Source organism: Dasypus novemcinctus, chromosome 7, assembly GCF_030445035.2.
Source record: "Dasypus novemcinctus isolate mDasNov1 chromosome 7, mDasNov1.1.hap2, whole genome shotgun sequence".
Lineage (NCBI taxonomy): Eukaryota > Metazoa > Chordata > Mammalia > Cingulata > Dasypodidae > Dasypus > Dasypus novemcinctus.
The window spans coordinates 24749793-24770386 of record NC_080679.1 but is presented as its reverse complement, the minus strand read 5'-3'; the positions used below and the strand labels follow the sequence as shown (position 1 = coordinate 24770386).

General features: G+C 50.7%; 2 protein-coding genes across 4 annotated transcripts in view; both read right to left on the bottom strand.

The window, feature by feature from the left end:
- IHH (Indian hedgehog signaling molecule) lies at window positions 1-6408 on the bottom strand. The gene is made up of 3 exons (XM_004467787.4): window positions 5821-6408; window positions 3254-3515; window positions 1-1590 (listed from the first exon to the last, which is right to left on the bottom strand). The coding sequence occupies exons 1-3, from the start codon at window positions 6136-6138 to the stop codon at window positions 932-934; spliced, it is 1239 nt and encodes a 412-aa protein (XP_004467844.2). The 5' UTR covers window positions 6139-6408; the 3' UTR covers window positions 1-931.
- Window positions 6409-19916: 13508 nt separating this feature from the next.
- Window positions 19917-20594, bottom strand: part of NHEJ1 (non-homologous end joining factor 1) — a 92825-nt gene continuing 92147 nt past the window's right edge. For all 3 annotated transcript variants that reach the window (XR_011649199.1, XM_004467733.5, XM_012528725.4), the window contains one exon: window positions 19917-20454. Coding sequence is in view for 2 of the 3 variants with exons in the window: in XM_004467733.5 (XP_004467790.1) it covers window positions 20377-20454 (78 nt within the window). In the remaining variant the exon portion in view is untranslated. The remainder of the gene's footprint in view (window positions 20455-20594) is intronic.

The following is a 20594-nucleotide window of genomic DNA, read 5'->3' as shown; positions in this document are numbered from 1 at the left end:
AAAACCTGCAGACTGGGCGAGAGCGCTGGAGGCTGCGCCCATGGGGAGGGGCCTCCCTGGGGAGGGGCTAGCCAACCCTGGGCAGACCCACCCTGGCTCCAAACTATCTGCATGTTGGCCCCATTCAACCCGATGGACTCCAGGGCTCTAACAACTTAAATAATTTTTATTACAAAAGGAAGAAAAGACCAAAACATCCCCAAAATTCTCCCGTGGGCTTCCCCCTCGGCGCCAATAAATAAGAGGGGAGGAAACTGACCGGAGGGGGGTGGGGTGGGGATCATCAGCAGAAAAGGGATCTGGGCTGGGCAGGGGGGGAAGGACATCCAGCCCCTCCCCCACCCAGTCCCGGCACGAAGGTCACATTGGCTGGAACACAGAACTCTGTTCACTGACAGCGACAGTCTCTAAGCGTGTCCCGAGGAGTGTGGCCAGGGAGGAAGGTCATGCTTTGGGATGGCCAGGCTGGCTGCCCCACCCCTGAAGCCTTCTCAGTTCTGGGCAGCATTGAGTCCAGTCAGCTCCCTGCTGGCTCCCAGGGAATCTAGCAGCATCAACTGAGGTGCGAGCCCCCTTAAGGGGAGTGCCTAAGTCAGACAGAATCGGCCCTCCCTGTCAGGGGATGCAGGGTTTAAAATTTTTAGTGAGAACTGGCTGGGTTGCGACCCACCATGTCAGCCCCAATGACCCTAGGACAGAAGGACAGACCCTCACCTCTTCCAGCCAAGCTTGACGCTCAGTGGCTATGCCAAGGCAGGGGGTAGGGGCCACCAGCGTTGCCCAGTCAAGTCTCAATGGTGTATCTCCGAGGTGGGGGAGATGGTGGGATCCAGTGCGCCTCGCTCGGGTTTTTTCCAGGCCCAGCACCCTCCGGACAAAGAGGCCTTTGGACCCAGCATGGCAGTTCCGGGAGGGCAGTGGTAGGACGCTTTCAGCTTCCTGGCCCGGCCATGCCCAGCGGGTGGAAGCTGCTCTCTTCCAGCAAGAGACGCCCCAGGCGGTAGAGCAACTGGGGGTACCAGTGCACACCTTCGCCCGGGGTCCAGCTGCCCCACACCAAGCTGTGAAACAGTCGCAGGGGCCAGAAGACCAACTGAGCCAGGCGGTGGTCAGCCACGGCCGCAAAGCAGGAGGCCACCACATCCTCCACCACCAGCGTGCCGTGCCTCGTGAGCGGGGCGTAGGCCCCCAGGGCCACATGCGTGGAGACAGCCGCCACTCGGGCAGGCTGCAGGCCTGGCACCCCGGCCACCAGCACGTACTGGCCCGGCTTCACCTGGCTGGCGAAGGTGGCCCGGAAGTGGGCGGCTGGCTCTGTGTGGTTGTTGGCGGTGAAGAGCAGGTGGGCCGGTGTGAGGGCCAGGCGGTGCGGGGGGTCCTGGGTCTCAATGACCTGGAAGGCCCTTGGCCGCTGGGGCTCACGGTCCAGGAAAATAAGCACGTCACTGAAGGTGGGGTTCCCGTCCTCCCCCATGGCCAGCACCCGGTCCCCGGGCCTCACAGCTGACAAGGCCACACGGGCCCCGCTCTCCAAGCGCACCTGGGCTCCAGCGGGGAAGCAGCCACCTGTTTTGGCTGCAGCCGAGTGTTCTGTGGGAAGAAGGGACATGAAGGGGTCACTGCTGTGGAGCTCAGATTCCCAGCCATCCCTTCCTCCAGCCACACAACCCAGCCAGAAAGCCCCCATCACTGGACCCTGGCTCCTGATCCCCCAGGTCCCCCCATGCCACTTAATGCCCACCACCCAACCCACAGTGTGACCTTCTGTCCCCTTCTCCCCAGCTTAATCCTTTGCAATGAGCGGAGCCTATTGGGGCCCCCAGGCCAAGGGTGTGAGAGGGGAAAAGCCCCCCCCCCCGAAGCCCAGGTGCAGCCCCCACCAGCTGCTCCCCTCCTGGCCACGCTACGAAGCAATCGCAGGGGCCAGAAGGTCAGAGGAACCAGGGGTGGCTGAGAAGTGATACAGGGAAGGCTGCGCCCTCTGGCTTAGCTCCTCGGGGCCCTAGATGTCCTAATATTTCTCACCCCTTGCTCAGTCACTCCCCTAAAATTGCCCTCTCAGAATGACCCCAGCTGCTATGATTCTATAAGGAAGTGAGACGAGAGGAGCCCACGGGGCCAGCACACACTCCTGGGGAAGCCTCAGAGTGGACAGTCAAGTCAGGGGGTGGGCCGGGGGTGAGGACACCATCACTGTGTTCAGCTGATGTGCTGGGTCCTTGTTGGGGGGTCAGGACACAGTGGCATCGGCCGGTGGGATGGAGAACAGTGTTTGGGGTCAGGAATGAAGAACAGAGTGGGCAGTCTGGAGCTGGCACTAGGACACCATGTGCAGGTGAAGGGCTGATGTGACTGGACATGGATGGAATTGACTGGGGAAGGTCAAGGTGGTCACCACTGTGAGCCCAGGTAGGACCAGACAGACCAAAGCGCAGGTTCCCATGTGCCGTGTCTGTGAGTGCGATTACTATGAGGGGCCGGCGTGGACTGCAAGCCCGGTGGGGCCCGGCTGGGATCACAGGGGAACCATCTGTACTGTCTGTGTCTGGGTTCAGTGTAGGTGACAGGGATGCTGGCAAGACTCGGAGCAGGGGAGCGAGGCCCCAGCTCCAGCCAATTCTGATCAACAAGGCGGCCAGTCTGGGAAAATCCACTTTATTGAGTCCACTCTGATTGTTCTGGCCCTCCCTGTTGGCTTTGCCCCGGAGCTCCAGCTTCAGGGTCCTAGGGGAGAGGCTGGGGACGCCTGCGCCCCCTGGGAGGAGCCTAGGTAGTGCCCCAAAGGGCCTGACCTGTAGCCGGGCTGGGGGTTCTGAACCTCCGGGGCTCCCGGTCAGGCAGGCTGGTGTCCGGCACACCCCGGGCCCTGGCCCCTGGCCCCACCGCCCGCCTCCGTTCTGCACCACGCTCGGGAGGGGGGAGGCCATCTCTGCCAGCCCAGCTTTCTCCATCTGTCCAGCTTGCTCTGTCTTGCACCTCCTGCAGCAGGCTCTGGACTGTGGGCTGCCCAGGCAGCACCTGGAGGCGCTGGGACAGGGTCTGTCTCCCTAGGCTCCTGCCAGGCACTAGGAGGCATGGGAAGAGCCGGCCAGCACCAGCGGCCGCAGGGAGCGCCGCCGAGGTCCTCTTCCCCGGGATCCCCGCCTCCATCCCCGGCCCAGCCTCTTCACCTTCTCGGCCCCACCGGGCCCTGTGCCGCCTGCCCACTCCCTGCGGCCCCGGCCCCGGGCCCAGCCCCCCGGCGGCGCCTCACCGGACTTGACGGAGCAATGCACGTGGGCCTTGGATTCGTAATACACCCAGTCGAAGCCGGCCTCCACCGCCAGGCGCGCCAGCAGTCCGTACTTATTGCGGTCGCGGTCGGACGTGGTGATGTCCACGGCACGGCCCTCGTAGTGGAGTGACTCCTCCGAGTGGTGGCCGTCCTCGTCCCAGCCCTCGGTCACCCGCAGCTTCACGCCAGGCCACTGGTTCATCACCGAGATAGCTAGCGAGTTCAGGCGGTCCTTGCAGCGCTGCGACAAGAAAGCGCGGCGCAGTTAGGAAAGGAGTCCGCTGGGATGCAGGCAAGCCTCGCCCACCGCACCCAGTGGGGCTGAAAAACCCGGGGTGTGTGTGGGGTGCTCTGCCTTCCTCTCTTAAAACAGAGCTCCCCAACGAGCTCCCTCTGGTTCTAGGATCCAGGCGGCCTCAGGGAGCTGTTCCGCATGGTGGTGCCACAAATCAGGAGCGTGCGTCAAGGCACGCACCCTCGAGGTACCCTGCCCTGACAGGTGGGGTTGCCCTTCCCTCCAGTGCTCTCTCTCCCCCTCGGGGTATGAGTCCCTTCACCAATGGGCCACTCCTCTGCCTTGCCAAGGCACCAGAACCCGCTGGAGCCTGGGACGGGGAGGGTGGGGAAGGTGGCAGGGCAGACCGCCCGCGGCTCGCCTGCCAGGCGTGCAAGGCCTGAGGTGCCCAGTAGGTGTCACCGTAGCCTCAGGGCTGAGGCCCAGGCACGCAGCAGGTGCACCGGGGTGTGTTGGAGGGGAATCCCTGCCCTCCTGGAACCCTTGGGCACTGAAGCGCATTCCTGCTGAGAACCTCCTCTGATCCCAAACCAGCCCGCACCGGAGGTGATGGAACTGACGGTGAGCCAGGGCAAGCAGGTGGAAGGCTAGTGCCAGGGGCCGGGTGGGGGGAAGGCAGTGCTACAAGGGGTGCGTGGAGTTGACAAGCCCCAGACAACGGCCCCCGGAACCCAGAGCCTTTAGCGCACCTCTGCGCCATTGCGCAGCCCAGGTGTGGAAAGTGAGCAGAGGCCTTTAGCGCACCTCTGTGCCATTGCGCAGCCCAGGTGTGGAAAGTGAGCAGAGGAACGAAACCTCTGGGCTCAGGGAGCCGGCTCCTCGCTCTGCCTCCCGTGCGGTGGGAGGTGGCGCCAGGTGCTGGGGGATGGAGCAGAGGGACCGTCTGCCCTTGCTGCCTAAGATCTGAGGAGCAGAGGTCCTTTCACAAGTCCTTGACTCTGAGGTGTGAGGTGCCACCAAGGGTAGGCAGCCCACATCTCAACCTACCCCACCCAGCAGGGCCGGGGTCCCACAGACCCTTGGAATGTGCCTCCCAGGAGTCAACAGTGGCTATACCCGAAGCGGAGGCCCTCGACGGGCGGGCAGCCTGCGGGGCAGCGCTCAGCCAGGGAAGGGAGCTCTGGGTGCTTTCTCATCCTTGCCGCGGGGTTTCTAACCCCCCGCCCACGTCCCCCCCGCAGGCCCTTGCTCAGCGCCTCTCCGCCTCAACACACACTCTCCCCTCCCCGCCCCCGCGGCCCCCGCTCCGGGTCCAGAGCCCGGGCTCGAGCTGTCAATGATTGCCCAGCCTGTGGCCCGGATCCTTATCTGCATTCCTCGGCGCCCGGCCCGGCCCCGGCCACCAGCCAACCTTCGCCCCGACACCGGCCGGCCGGCCCCGGCGCCAGGGCGCACGCGAGGGCAGTGGTCTAGTGCCTTTCCTAAAAGACCTAGGAGGACGGCTGTGTGCCCGCGGGGGAAGCCCCGGAAAACCCCAGAGGAAGGGGGCGTAGGTCTCTGCCCTCGCCGGCGGGGCTGCAGGGAAGGAAGTTTGCGCCCTGCTTGGGCAGAATGCATGTCGCCTTTGGAGCATGCGGGGACCAGCGTCCGCTCTGCTCTCTGCCTCCTCGGCATCCCAGTCCCTGCTTCCCAATTCTCCCCATCCCTGCCGTCAAACTCAGGGATCCCCCGTGTTCGGTCCCAGAGCCCGAAGCCCCTCGCGCCCCCACCCTTCAACAGCAGCCGTTGCGCTCAGCTCCCGGGACAGACACGTGGGCTCGCTGGGCGGGTTCCCTTTTCCACCTCCGCCTCCCCGCTCAGCTCTGGTCCGCTGTTCCTTAACCCCAGACCCATCCGGGACACAGCTCCGACCCGCCTTTGCTCAGCTCCAGGAGGGGACAGTTGAACCAACCAAGAGCGCGCGGGGAGGAAAGCCCGCGGAGCTCCGAGCTTCTTCGCCTCCGGGGTGCCGAGCGGCTTCGAAAGGAAAGGGGCGCGGCCGCGCGGCGGGCTAAGGTCGGCAGCGACGGCGAGGGTGCGGGAGACGGAGCCTGCGGGCCTGCGGGCCTTGGCAGCCTGGAGCCTCTTCTCACAGACTCCGGGGGCAGCCTTGGGGATGCGACCCGTCTCGGGCAGGAGGCAGCTAGGCTTGGCGAGAGGGTCAGGTGCCAGGGGCGGGCTGGGCGGTGGAGAAAAGGTGCCAGGGGCGGGTGGGGCCGGGCGAGCGGCGGTGCGGCGGCGGCGGCGCTCCGGGAGGGCGGGTCGCGCTCACCTGGGTCATGAGGCGGTCGGCGCCTGTGTTCTCCTCGTCCTTGAAGATGATGTCGGGATTGTAGTTGGGGGTGAGCTCCTTGAATCGCTCCGAGCTGCGCGCGATCTTGCCTTCATAGCGCCCGCTGGCGCCCAGGGTCTTCTCGGGCACGTTGGGGCTGAACTGCTTGTAGGCGAGGGGCACGAGTTTGCGCGGCGGCCGCCGGCGGCTGCCCACCACCCGGCCCGGCCCGCAGCCCCGCGCCGCCGGCACCAGCAGCAGCAGCAGCAGCAGCAGCAGGCAGAACCGCAGCCGGGGCCGGAGCCAGGCGGGAGACATGGCCGGGGAGCCCGGAGAGCGGCGGGCGAGGGCGCCTGGCGGGCTGATGGGTGGGCGGGTCGAGGGGAGCGCCGCAGGGAGTCAGACGGCCGGGTGGCTCCTGGGGGCTCCGGGTGGGGGCGCCATGGGCTGCGCGGCGCGGCGCACGGCCGGCGGGACTCAGGTGCGGGGCGGGGGCCCGGGGCCCTGGCTGGTGGCGGCGCGCTGTCCCCCTCGGCGCCTCGACTCTGAGCTGCCCGGCTCGCCGGCCGCCAATAAATAGGCCGGCCCGTTTGTTTTGGCAACGCGGCGGCGGCGGGGGGCGGCGGGCGGCGGGGCTGCGGGCCGCCGGGCTGGGCTGGGCTGGCCGGGCCGGCGGGCTGGCGGGCCCCGCGGTTAGCACCCCGGCCCGGCGGTCAGGCGGCGCGGGCGAAGCGGGAGCTGCTGCCGTCTGCGGCGCAGCCCGGGGCCGAGTGAGAGGGGAAATGGAGGAGATCCGGGCTCGGGCCCCGCGCAGACCGCACCCTACCCATGTCCCTGCCTCCTGTGCGCTCGACAGCGAACCTGCAGCAAGGGCAGCGCAGCCTCCTCCCCCTCGGGCGGGCGGCCCCGGCACTAGCCAGCCCTCGTCCCGCTCGCTCCTCGGTCGCGCGTCCTCCCGCCCGCTGTCCTCCGCGCCCCCTGCACGGCCTGGGTTTACGTCCCCGCCCGGACACGTCCCACCCCGCCCTGGCCTCGCCTCCGGGCTCCCCGCGGCTCCAGGGTGCCCCGCCAGGCGCAAACCTCTTGGACAGGAGCTGCCACCCCCACGAAGACCGCAACCCACGACGCGGCCGGACGCGAGGGGCGGGGGTCAGTGGCCGGACCGCACAGCCGCCTACGGTATCCCCTGCGGGGAAGCAAACCCAAAAGGCAGGAGGCAGCACATGACCTGGTGCTCCACCCAGGCGACGCGCCCTTTCAGCTTGGCAGCCTGTTGGGTTCTCTATCAACCCGGCATACGCATCTCATGGCCCACCGGGTTTGAAGCTGGAGGTGGGGCGACCAGCCTAGTGAAGGGCCAAACAGAGTTTTATTGTTGTTGTTGATGAGTTTGAAACACGGTTAAAACAAGCAAGATGGAGTTGCAAAGGGACAAGGCAGGGCGCAGAGAAGAGGAGCTGAAATGGTGACATCAACAGAATACTGAGGAACCCACTAGCCGGGGAAAATGAGAGGCAGCAAAGATCATGGTAAAGGGACTGGCCAAGAATGCAGAAAAAGACTCAAAGCCACCTGTATACAGGAAATCCTAAATCATTACTCTCCTAGTTCTGCTTTATAAATTCAAAAGGACAGAGCATATGTAGGGGCAGCTAGAGAAATGGTGGTGAGTTGTGTGTGTATTTATTGACTCCTGGAGGAAAGCAGATGAATTAGGATTCATTCTGCCAGAATAAGAAGAGGCAGTATATATTAAACTGCATTATATATAATTATATAATTAAAACTGCAATATATATTATAAGTCCAAGAGAAATAGAAATAAAAAGGTGAAGATCTAAAAATTCTTATCTCACTAATATTGATACAATCAGTATCTTTTTTTGGTATTTTTTAGGCACCTGATACATGGAAGCTACTGTCCATTATTATACTAAGTATTTGAGGTGCTCTACCTAATTTAAATTCACAACAGCCAAGTGAGCAGGTTCTATTATCCTCATGTTATAAATGAGGACATTGACATTCAGAGAAAAGCAACTTGCTCCTGGTGAGGAGCAGGGATTCAACCCCAGGTCTGTGTGACTCGGGGCCCCAGCCCTCTCCTGCACCAATGCACCAGCCCCTCTCTGGGCAGGAGTCACCCATCCAGCACAGTCCAGGATTTGTTTGGGCTTTTCACAGATTTATTCACACTTTTCTCTGGATCAATTTCGTGAACACAAATTCGGGACTAGAAGGGACTCAAGGGAGTGCTCAATCCAAGCACTTCATATTACAGAAAAGGAAACTGAGGCACACAGAAGGGAATGAGTCCAGTCAAGGTATTTGTAATTTATAGGATGGCTCTGCCCCTTTTCAGATTGTTTCCCTCTCTTTGCTGGCCCTCCTACCACCTCCCTCCCCATGTTCTTTCTTACATTACCATTTGGATTCTAGTTTCCCAGTTATAGATTACTCTTACATTGTTTCTTTTCTTTGAAAGTGCTTTGACTTCTGTTTCCCAGGGTTCAAGGCCTATCTCTGCAGTGTGTTCTCTCCCTACTCTCCTCTCCTCGGATTCCTGGGGCTGGCTCCTCAGTCAGGGTAGCACTTCTCCCAGTCCAGGCATAGCTGCTTCCTTTGTCACCTATCACAGGGTTTTATAATATCTGAGAGAACTTTTGCACTAAGTCCAATCTTTCTCCCTCCCTCACTTAATGTATATTCTATCCCTTTTCTTTTTTTGGACTTAGTGATTGGGGCCATTATCCTGCTTACTATCCTGCTTCATGATCCCGAAGAGTTGTTAAATTCACTTTCAATCTTCCTTTCTCCAAGTGAAAGACAAGTTCTTGAAGATTCTTTCATAGATTCTAATTTATAACCATTTCTCCTTGAGCCCTCTCATTTCTCCTCTCTTAAACTGTGATACTTATCCCATTGAATCCAAATCTCTGATAAAGTTCCAATCAGTGTCAAGTATAGTGTGAGAATATTTGTGCAGTGTTGATCTAGCTTGGCTTCACGTGTGCTTCCGTAGCACTGCAGCCTAGCTGCCTTCGATTGTGCTTCACCAAGTCTAGACCCTCCTCTGTCTGGTTAATTTAAGAGTTGGCCTTTTGTTTGCTACTAGAAGCTTCAATGATCAGGGCGTGTACTGGGAGAAGCAGATGGGGAGCTAACATTATCAGGTCTTTTTCTATATGCCAGGTGCTTTACACACTTAGTGAAATCTTAGGAATTATTATTCTCACTTGACAACTCTGCAACTCCAAGGCCCTAAAAGTAAAGTATCTTAATTACCGTATACTGCCAGCTATACTCTTTTACTCCAAAGCTATACTCTTTTATCAGGACACAATGGTGCCTTGAGATCATTACCTCAAATTTAGATCAATAACAATCCAATCTCCTTCACTGGAGGAAAGGGGAGAGGAGGGACAAAAATGGAAGCATGGCAATATCTACAGTTCAGATTTTTAATCCAAGTTGGGGCCTAAGGATCTTGGTCATTTCTTGGCTGCTTGTGTTCTTAGCTGTTCAGTACATGTGGCTTCAAAGACTTTTGAATCAGGCCAGTCCCTTAGAACTATCAAACAAAGCCTAGCTTAGGTCACTGCCAGGCTCTTGCCAGCAGTAAGACTGGAGAACTGAGAAGTGCCAATCTGAACGTACCAACAGCCTGGGGCAGCTCTCAACTTCATCATCAGAAAGCAGGAGCAGTGATAGAGCTGGCCAGGGCCACCTCACACTCGAGTCCTGGGTCCCTGCTAAAACTGCTTTTTTTCCCCCTCACCTTTAGATCTATTCTACCTCCTCAATCATCTCTATTTTGAAGAGGATGAAGTAAAAGCTCTTTATTTGTATAACATGATTTTTTGTTTAAACATATGAAAGTTGGAAAAAGTAGTAGGTTGGAAAGAGAAGAAACGACACTGTTAAAAATAATTTACACACCTAATTAGTAGACTATCATTTTACTGCTTTTAGTCTATCTTGAATTTAACCCTGTAATACAAAAGCTAGTAATATAATTGATATGTTCTTATACTCACATGTGCACGCACACTGCATAGGTCCATGCTTCTATAGTCAACTAGTCTTTCTCCTAATCTTGCCACTTGACCAGATCAATCCTGCTCTAAATCCAAGAGTGCTGAGCCAGAACCAGACAAGTCTCAGGAATGCAGTTAGTCAAATATCCTCCAGTGACTCACTGCAAGCAGCCCTGCTCGTAGGAAAACAGTAGACCTGGGGTTGGCAGACCTGTGCTTGAACATTGTCTCTGGCATCTCCTACCTGTGTGACCTTGGGCAAGTCACTTAACATCTCTGAATTTCAGTTTCATTGTCTGTACAATAAGAATCATATCACCTATTCCACAGAGTTGTTGAGAGGGTTAAAAGTTACAAGCTGTAAAGTATAAATTTTATGTATAATTCATTTTCATCCTGTGCTGGGTTCACTGAGGTAGTAGCCGTTCACTGATTCCTATTACCATCCAGAGGAACACATCAAGATGCTCATATATGGGTGACTCAGGACAGCAGTGATGATTAGAAGATCTTAATCCTTTCTATTAGGGAGCATCTACCATGTGTACATTTGTATAATGGACATATAAGGACAGAGAACACAACCAAAAAGTAAAGGGTAGACAACAAGGAAAAGACAATTTTATCTTTTTCTTTTTTATTTGCATTCTCTATCCTCATGTGCCTATCAAGGAAGTCATACTATTTAAGCTTAAAGATAAATGATGAAGGGAGTGGGGTGTGGGGTTCATGGGAACCTCTTATATTTTTTAATGTAAGAGTTTTTGTGATCTATGTATCTTCAAAAAAATACAATTAAAAATAAATAAAAACACAATAAAAATAACAAAAAAAGATAAGTCATGAAAATAAAAGGCAAATATGAAGCCATGACTATCACTCATAAATGGATATAGAATAATGCATCCTAAATTAGGTTAATGAGATGAATTTGGTCTAGAAGAATATATTATTAAAAAATAATTTCTTTCATAAGAGGTGTGATATTGGGGCATTTTCAGGACTTGTCCTTAATGATATTGCAGGGACAAATGCAGGATATTATATATCCTGCCATAACCCACTGAATGGACCATGAGAGTGTAAACTACAACATAAACTATAATCCATGCAATGAGGCAATACTCCAAAATGTACTCATCAAATGCAATGAATGTACCACACTAATGAAAGAAGTTGTATATGTGGGAGGAGTGGAGGGTATGGGGAGTGGGGTATATGGGAGCCTCATATTTTTTAATGTAACATTTTGTGTGATCTATGTATCTAAAAAAAAAGTTAATAAAAAATAGAGTAAAAAAAAATTAGCCTGGGGTTAGACCTCTTTGAAGAAATCTGTTTTGAAGGAGGGAAAGGAATGACTGAAAAGAATGGAGGAAACCCAGGGAAGAGGAATGGCACGTGCAAAGATGATGGCAGCTGTAGTGATGATAAGCCAAGCTGGATGATCTAGTAAAGGTGGGAATCCCTAATATAATCTCATTTAACCTTCACAAAAACCCTATGAAGTTGACACCATTCTCTTGAATTTACAAATGAGGAAACTGAGGTTCAGAACTTGTAAGTGATGGAGTAGGAATCCAGGTCTGTTTCACTCTGTAATAACACAGTATCTTAGTTATTCCTGAGCAAGCATGCTGGGCTGTTGACCTCTGTTCAAGTCTCTTCTAAATCTAGGGAACTGTTTTTCTTCTTTCAAGTGCTGTTACCTTCCTTTCAAGCTTTTAAGACTTCAAACTGCAGTTGGCTGACCATTTCCCCAATTGGTTAGGATCACACTGACTTCTATTGTTGATTTTTGATGAAGTTAGCAACTCTGCCAAATTTGGCCCACATGCAGAAATGGATGTATGCCTGTCTTTCAAGCCTCAGATTAGTCCAGAGCACATTTGTAGAGCCAATTAGAGCCACTCAAAAGTAACAATGCTTTGAAACCTAGCTATTGATTAGAAATGGGAATGTCAAGTTACCTTTGCCCAAACAATAAGCTCATTACAAGGCACTTCAGAGAGATTCTGGTATTAAAGACCTTGCTTTGATGATTTTGAAAAGGTAGGAAAAGGCAGCAGAAGTAGCTACATTCAAAGAGAGTGTTTTCCTCTCAGGTGAGAGACAAAAGATTGTATTATAGACAATAAAGCATTTGAAGACAGAAAAACATACCTGAACATGTATTTCTGTATATGAATTATAACATATTTTACTAACTGATGGGCTTTATGTCCATCCCAACTTGTGTTTCTCCTTGGGAAGAAACTAATCGCTTAATAGGAAATCTTGGGAAATATTAATTTAGTGAATGTCCAATAAGGGGGTGGGGGTGGGAGTGGGCACTATTCTTTTGATGCTCAAGTGATGCCTGTCAACTTCCTGTAACTGGGCTTGTACTAATCTACCCATATCTCTTTTTTTTTCCCTTCTTCTTCCTAAATTAAATTCTATTTGTGAATTCAGCAAAATAATTTCTATAAAATAAAACAGCAAAATATTTAAATAGAATAGGGTGGGTTGTATTTGTTTGCAGGGGTATTTGGTTTGTAGACAGCTTCCAAAAATTTATACACATTCAAGTTACCAATTCTTTTAAATACAGTATTAACTGATAAGTTCCTTAGAATCTTTAATCAAATGTTTATTCTGAAATTGTGGTAGCTCAATTATATTGACTAACCGGTAGTTTCTTTTTCAATTAAACCCTGCTTTGAACGTTAAAATTTTTGGAATAATGGAAAAAGAGCTAGGACAATTCTTGTTTTCAAGTAAAACTGTCCCATATCTCTCTTAGTAGAGATGCCACCCCTAAGGATGCTGGGTCTATCGCAAAGAAAGCATGAAAGTATATATTCACTTGCTTTTTAGTAACTTGTGCTCTTAGTTTCTGCAAAATGACTAATCCATTCCATTACAGTTGCAGCTAACAAAATGTTATTACTCCTACTCCCACCCCACACCAGGGTTGCCCCAAACAAAAAAGACGACACATTTATATCCACACATTTCTAAAACCACCTCAAGATACTAATGGTGTGAATAGGTGTGGGTGTGTGCATGATAATCTTTCATTTTTCACTGAAATGTTTTTCAAGCACCTACTAAGCGCCAGTGCCAGATGCTGTTCTGGGTGCTTGGTGTATGTGAAAGGAAAAAAACAATAACAAACAGATTCCTATCTTCTTGGAGCTTTATATGGGTGAGGAGGAGAGAAAATAGACAATTAAAAATGAGCATAAAGTAAGTAAAATAGATAATGTATTAGAAAGGAATAAGAACTATGAGGAAAAAGAGTAAAACAGGGCCAAAGGACTGGGAGTGCAGCAAGCTTGTGGGGAGGGGGTGTGAGCTCACAGGTGGGATTCTCTATTAAGTAGGTCAGCATAGGCCTCATTGAGAAGGTGTGATTTAAGTAAAGACCTGAAAGAGGTGAGGGTGTCAACCCAGACGAAGCCTAGGGGAGGAACATTCTAAGCAGACAGATGGTGGAGAGCAAGTGCCCTACGTGCTCATGCTTGGCCTGCTAAGCAGCAGAGAGACCAGGGTGATTGAAGATTAAGTGAGGGGGTACAATGGAGGAAGTAAGTTTGATTACTACTTTCTGATCATGAGAATATTTTTCAACTTTCTTATAAAGTTTGAAGATAATTTACCTTCTAAAGATATTTATGTATTTATATGTAAAAATGGACACAACACAACATAGTTTTTTGTTTTTAAATAAAGCAGGTAACAAAACAGTATTTATCCACAGGATTTTTAAAAAACCTTTTTAAAAAAGATATACTTTCTACATTCATGTGCTTGAATAATTTTGGGTGGAGTTATCCTTTAAATATCACTTTTGGATTCTAGGTTTCTTGAAAAGAGGGGGTTACACCAAGTGGCATAATGCCCCTGTTGGTGGAGATGCCAGTGAGTATCACTCAATAAAGACATGGTTTGTGTTAAAGCAGCTTTACTTATTACTGTTTCTTCTTGATGAATACAGGTTTTCCTGTCTCATGCCTCAAATGTTTCCTATAGACCTATGCCATTCCTTTGAATTCCTTTTTAATGACCCGACATGCTTGCTTTCCTCCTGTTGGGATTTTCCCATTTGCAATTCAATCTACACAACCACATGATCAACTTGACTTCTTACATCCCCTTCCAGATCAGGAATAAAGCCCATTCTTTGAAGCTTCCATTGGGGATCTAAGTTGCTTAATGATGGAAAAATGTTCCCATCATCTTTAAATCATTTTGATATCAGTTTCTCTACCTGCTTCAATTCCATTTGATGATTGCCCTTAAGTTCTGAGACATATCCAGAAGCATACATACCTCATAGGTTCTCATTCCCAGGACCTGTTTTCCAGATAGTCTTTCTGGTGGGAAGCTCAGTTCCCACCAAGAAGTCCCTGACTGGCTTTGATGAATGACCTGCAGACGCCATGCCAGCCCATGAATTAACACATAGCACCCTAGGTGAGAAACATCCTCAAGTGTTTTCTGCTCTTGCTCCTCCCCCACCCTATATGAAAAGATTAAGAAATACAGTTTCACTTGGCACAGCTCTGCTATTTTCATTCTTCAAATTCTAAAAATGCACATACACTTTGACCGTTCAATAGTCCACAGTGCTGGAGCTGGGGCCTCACTGTACTTCACTTCATTGACTGGGGACACCTCGAAAAGCAATCTGACTGCAACTTGCTCCCAGTGCATCTGGGGTGCCCAGAAGCCAAGTGCAAACTCAAAGTCTGCCACCTCAAAAGCTGGGTGCCCTAGTATCTCCAAGAGAAACATTCTTTGCATTTTGCTAACCACATCACCATGTCAATTTCCCCCTGGAATAGAGTCTGGAGATCTTTACTTTTTTTTATTCAAAAGGCCATTGTACAGCTTATCTGTCTTAAATTATCTATTCCTTTTCTCCTGCTATTCTAATTATGTAAATTATCCTGCACCATTTCCATCACACTTATTAAAAAGAGCAACAGAATGGACATTGCCACTACCAGAAAAACCACTCAAGCAGTGTCTTCAGTATCTACTACATCATTAGGATATTATTATTAATATTGCTGTCAATTAGCTTACTAGTGAAACAGAAAATCTTTATTACCAGCCCCAGCCACCCCTACCCCTAAACCAGTGCCTTTTCTACCCTCCCATAAATGACATAGAACCAACTAGTATTGCTTTATGTCCTCGAAGTGCCAGGCGGCAGTAATAAATGAAAGTGGCAGTCTTTTCTTCTCATCTGGAAGCAGTCTTTCTCTGTCTTGAATAAAGGACCTCTTCACCACCCATGATTCCCAGCAGCACTGCTCTTGATCCTTGAAGGGCTTCCCCACCACCTTCAACTCTTCCACCACACCCTGTTCACCCTTCAAGGCCTGGGGTGGGAGGGGAAAGGCAGGATGGACGTTCCAGTCAGGATTACCCTTTCCTTACTCGGTTCTCCCCTCTCCTGCCACTGATTTCTGACTGGCTGTCGATCCTATCAGGGGTCCATAAAGCTAGGAGGACTCTGGCCCGGGAGAGGGGTGTAGGGGTTAGGCAAACAGGCCAGGGAGGCAGTTGGTTGAAATTTAACCACAATATTCTCGGTCTCTATTGTTTTGAGTGAGGCCCAATATTTCCACAGCAGGATTATAGGATCTGATTAACCATGTTAGACAACAATGCCGAGCTGGGATGGGCTTCCCCTTCCAGCTGCCAATATGAAAAAGTAAATACAACACCCAGCTTTTGGACGGGACTCCCAGCAGCCCCTGAGCCCTACTCCCCAATTCTAACCCCACCACTGTGTTGGGCCCCAAAGTGAGGGGAGGGAGGAAGAGTGTGGCACTTCACACTCTAACTACTGGCCCGTGGCCCAGCAGGACGAGTAATCCTGGCACAATCTTCCCAGGTGAGTCAATGCTGTGTGCTCCCCACACCCTGGAGTTCTTCACATGCCTTTTCCGGGTTCCCCTAGTAGGCTGGCCCAGATTCTCAGGACCCGTGAAAATACAGTGCCAAGAGGCTAGCACTCGTTCAGAGGGGTACAGGAATGCAGAAAGGACAGCAAAATCTGATGGGCTCCAGGACAGAGAAACTGAAGGGGGTTAGGACTTAATAGCTCTGAGGAACCACTGAGCCTTTGCTGGAAATCTCTGACGCTACCCAATGACTTCCTTGTGCCAGGGTAGAGCAAGATACCCCAGGACTAAAGGGAACATAATGGATAATCATAAAGTACTGTGCTTTATGTATCAGGAGATGGCAAAGTATTCCTCAGAGGGTTCTGGGATGAAAGACCAAGGAGAGGTGGGCTTATAATTCCTCTAATAGATAAGGAGTTCATAGGTCTCTCTCCCTCACATAAGCTACCTTGTACCCTCCCCTCTCTGGATGTTTCCCCTCAGGGTGGGATCTTCTGAAGCCCTGTGCTAGAGAACAAGGAAGAAAAATAGAGAACTAAGGAGTCCTTGGCAAAAGGGTCCTGTAGCAGCTTCCATTAGGTCACAGCAACTAGGGAAAACTTTCCCTCCAAACTATGGGCTCCTCTCTTTTCCTGCATTTCTCTCTTCATCTAAGTGCTTGGGGTAACCAATTAAAATTTTGTCACTTCATACACTTATGGATGTTGGCAGCAATGACTAGGAACCAGGGTTCTTGAGCCTTGAGGCTGGTGGCTTCCTTGCAGTATGTCACTTGCTCTTTTGGACACTCATTTCCTCTTCAGGAAAATTAGAATATAGGAACTACTTCAGGGGAGAGCTTTAAAAAAGCAGATCCTGAGTGTGCTAAAACCAGCTGACATAAAGTTGTACCCATGAATACTCTATTAACACCACTGTACTATTTTCTGAGTTAGGGTTAAAAACTGACTCAGTTCTCAAAGAGTATAATCTAATGAAAGGATGAAGACAGAACAAAAATACAGAGGAAATATGTAAATAAAAGCAGATTACATGAAAAGCATGAATAGCCAGGAAGTAAGCATAGAGGTGAGGTGAGCTCCCTCCATCATGACAAAGGGCCCATGCAGAGGATGTAGGTTCCCCTGTGCTCCATGGAGCAAATCCTCCTGGTGTGGTAAATAGAAAATGAGGGACACAACATTGGAGAGAAAAAAACGTCCCTGGTGACAAAGCCGGGAATGAGATCAAATCTAGAAGCAGGAGGAGAGGCACAGCTTTTCCCATTCCCTTCTCCCCCTATCCCCACCTTTGTACAGAGAGTACACAAGGGGTTCCTGTATATCTCTTAATAGACCAGGGCTAAGAAGGAGGTAAGTGCTTAGGAAAACGGGGCCTTAAAAAATAGGAAGGAAATAAAAGGGAGTCCAGGAGAAAAATGCTAAAAGCACCACAGAGTAAAAATAAGAAGCAGTAAGGCTGAGTATTCAAGGGACTTAGGCATCTTTCCTTCCCCCAAGTGCTCCCTGTAGGTGAACTGCATCAGGCCCATGGAAGGATCATGTTCTGACTGGGATAGATTCTTCCCAAGCCCAGAGCACAAGAGCATGGTATCACTGCTTTGCCACCCCAGGAATTTCAGGGCCAGGTACTAAGGACTCAGTGAGAAGATGAGTCTAGAGCTTTCCTTCTTCCTTGTCAATAATGTTACTATCATTTAGAAATACTCCGTAATCTGGGGGATTGGCTGATGGGTGACAGGATTTTCTAGGACCCAGGTCTGGCTCTGCATTTAACGATTGCCGGGGGAGCCCTTGGTGAGGCATGAAGAAGGGAGCTGCTACCCAGCCTTGGTGCTAAGGGATGGGAGATTTCTCTTCCAGCAAAGAGCCTGCCTGTCCTAGCTGACTGTGGGGGAGGGTGGGCCAGCCAGCAAGGCCAAGTAGGCCTTGCAATCTAGGTGGCGCTATTTCTCTACTTTTTAGGTCAAGTTCCTGCAGGGACTTCCTAGAGGTCCCTAGTCCTGCTTCTGGTTTGCTGGCTTGCTAGCATAAACCACCTTATATTATTTTTTTTTCTAAAAATACTCCAAAGCAATTGAAAGAGTCCCTTCTCCCACCAGCCAGCCTTGGCCCCAGCCCCGGCCCCGGGGAGCGGGCGGGTAGGCGGGGAGGTGGGCCACCGCTTTATTAAACACAGGGAAAACTAATATTTACGGAATAAAATTTATGGAGCAGCCACGAGAATTCGACCCTTTTATGTGCATGTGGACTGGGGGGTTGGGCCAGGCTGGGGGCCTCGGGGAGGGGCCCAAGCCAGGAGGCAGGGCTGGAATACAGCCTGGTTAGACCAAATTTCCAAGGCAGGGATTTCCCTGGAGTTGCCCTAGGATGAATGATTCTCAACCCCCACCTCTTGCTTTGGGGTCTAAGGGCCTTGGGGCAGGCTTGACTGAGGCAGGCCCTTTGGGAGCACTGTTTCTCTAAGGACACACTTGGGAATAAAAGGGCTGTAGGCGGGAAGGTCACTAGGGATCTCTTACTTAACCTTTTTTAAAAGTTAGTCTTTTGAGAACATCGAAAAAAGTTATGTTCTAGGATTTTACTTACAATTTCAGGGGATTCACAGGTCTCCCCCAGGCCCACCATTATGTAAAATGCCTGCACTTGGGACTGTGCTGTTAGGGCAGAATGATTATCCAGGGTGTAGAGCTGGTATTTTCTCCAAATTTGCTGGGGAAGCCATTCCATTTTCCATGTGGTCTCATATTCTGAGCACACTGAAATCTGGCTCTCTAAATTCTGAAAATAATTTAAATGAATAAATCGATCCATCTGATAGAATGTGTTTGCATAGTTCCCAATTCACTTCGATGACAGTCACTACCATGGGGCTTACCCTGGGGTACCATGGTCTGGAGGTAAAGAAAAGTTACCAGCAGCAACTGGGAATACGTCCTGGTGGAGCTCCCAAGCTCTGCTGGCAGGTAAAGGCATAGGGGTAAGTCCTGCCTCCTCAAGAACCCCTGCCTTGAGGAGAAAACGGAGAGTAGAGCATCCTATTGTAAGAAGGCAGGGTCTTAGGATAAGGATGGTTATAGTGGAAGATAGGAGAGAAGGGCCTACCATCTTCCTGGAAAATGTTTATAGTAATGTATATATAATGCAATTAAGAACTCAGCTGTCTGGGTTCAAATTTTGGCTGTCACTTATTGTGTCATCTTTGACAAGTCACTTAATCATTCCATTTCCTAGAGGGGCCAACAGTACCTTTCTCATATGATGCTGTAAGGATTCAATGTCAGGTGCTTATAGAGTACCTGGAATACATTAACTGTTCAATAAATGTTAGTTGCTTATTATTGTTTTTGTTGTTCTTATAATAACTATTATTATTGTTGCTTGGATCGTCCTGTCCCTAAAGACTTGACATCAGGACGCAAGCCAGTCCCAGCTCGAGAGAATAGATAGATGAGGCATTTGATTCTCACAGTAAGTAAACAAACCAGAAAAGGCCTCTGTGTATTCTACTCCTGACCCTTCTTCTACTTAACAGTCTCAGTGAACATCTGAGTTCTAATTTCTTCCTGGTCCTGCCCATTCCCTTCCAAAGTAAAGTTTCAGTTGGTCTTACCTATGAAGAAAAACCTAACAGAGGAGGTCAAGGAACTTAGCTAATCTTGGTCTACCAAACCTTGCTATGTTTGTCTGAAGGGTTGACTTTCTAAGATTCTGCCTATCTCACACAACCTTTATATCGTTTCCTGCTAGAAATGATTAGCTCTAGAGGCCCATTCTGTTGTCCCAGAGAACGCCTATGGTCGTTTCTTGTTCTGTCATTCTATCTTTCCCAGTTCTTCTGGTTACTATGTTATTTGAAGTGCAGTGAAGGACGGGAAAGTTAAGTTCCTTTTTCTTCCACCCCAGTGAACCCACCTTGACCCTAGTGTTCAAAGTTCTTTTTAAGGAGCCATCTGTTCTGTCTTGTGCCCACCATGGAGAGAATTCTTCATATTAAAGTTTCCAAATGGAAATGTTTAGCTCAGGCCGCAAAGAAGCATATGAAGAACCTGAAGGGTTGGACTGCGGGCTGACTTTATCCAGAGACAACAATGAGGTGGGACCCAGTGAAGTGAGGTGGATTATGTATTCCAATGAATAAGTAATCTCAAAAGCAGGGGAGTATGAGTACTTTTTATTCCATAGCAAAGAAAAAGTAAGTGGGTCCCTGAGGAGCACTCTGGGATTGGCTAGGGACTCTTGAGAAAGGTAGATGAAGACTTCCTTAGTGTGTGTGTGTGTGTGTGTGTGTGTGTGTGCTGGCAGACTTCCTCTTTATACTTGAAGTCCATGGTTGGGTCCTGGGTCTAAAAGAGAGGAAGCTATGGGACTCCCAGAGACTAGCTTCCACTCAGATAGGGAAGGCCAATGCTCAATGAGTTGGAACCAAGAGCCAAGATGCCTTTGGTCAACCTCAGGTTGCCTGTCACCATGAAATTCAGTTATCTTTCCCTTACAGTGAGGCCCTTGGCAGTATAACTGTTTCAGAGCTACTGCTGCCATGCAAGCTCCTTTCTAGGTGATGATAGGAAGCTAGTCTCCAAATCCATCCTCAGCAGTTGAGACAGTGACAGATTAACTGAAGAGTCCCCTTGGCTTCTTCTTCTTCTTGACCTTTGGCAGCTGAGGTCTCGGCATATGGTCTGAAGTACCCTAGAAAAAAAGGAGCTCAAGTGAATAGGAGTTTTGAAACAGTTTCACTTAAATTAGGGAAGGAACTTCCCTCCTCCCATGGATTCTGGTTAGTATGAGGCTTTCTTAAAGTGGCTGACCCAGGTGCTTTGAAGACTATT

Coding starts and splice junctions, on each gene's coding strand:
- IHH (XM_004467787.4), bottom strand. CDS start 6,138: ATGTCTCCCGCCTGGCTCCGGCCCCGGCTGCGGTTCTGCCTGCTGCTG. Junction 3,516..5,820: donor CCGACCGCCTCATGACCCAG/GTGAGCGCGACC, acceptor TTCTTGTCGCAG/CGCTGCAAGGACCGCCTGAA. Junction 1,591..3,253: donor GCATTGCTCCGTCAAGTCCG/GTGAGGCGCCGC, acceptor TTCTTCCCACAG/AACACTCGGCTGCAGCCAAA.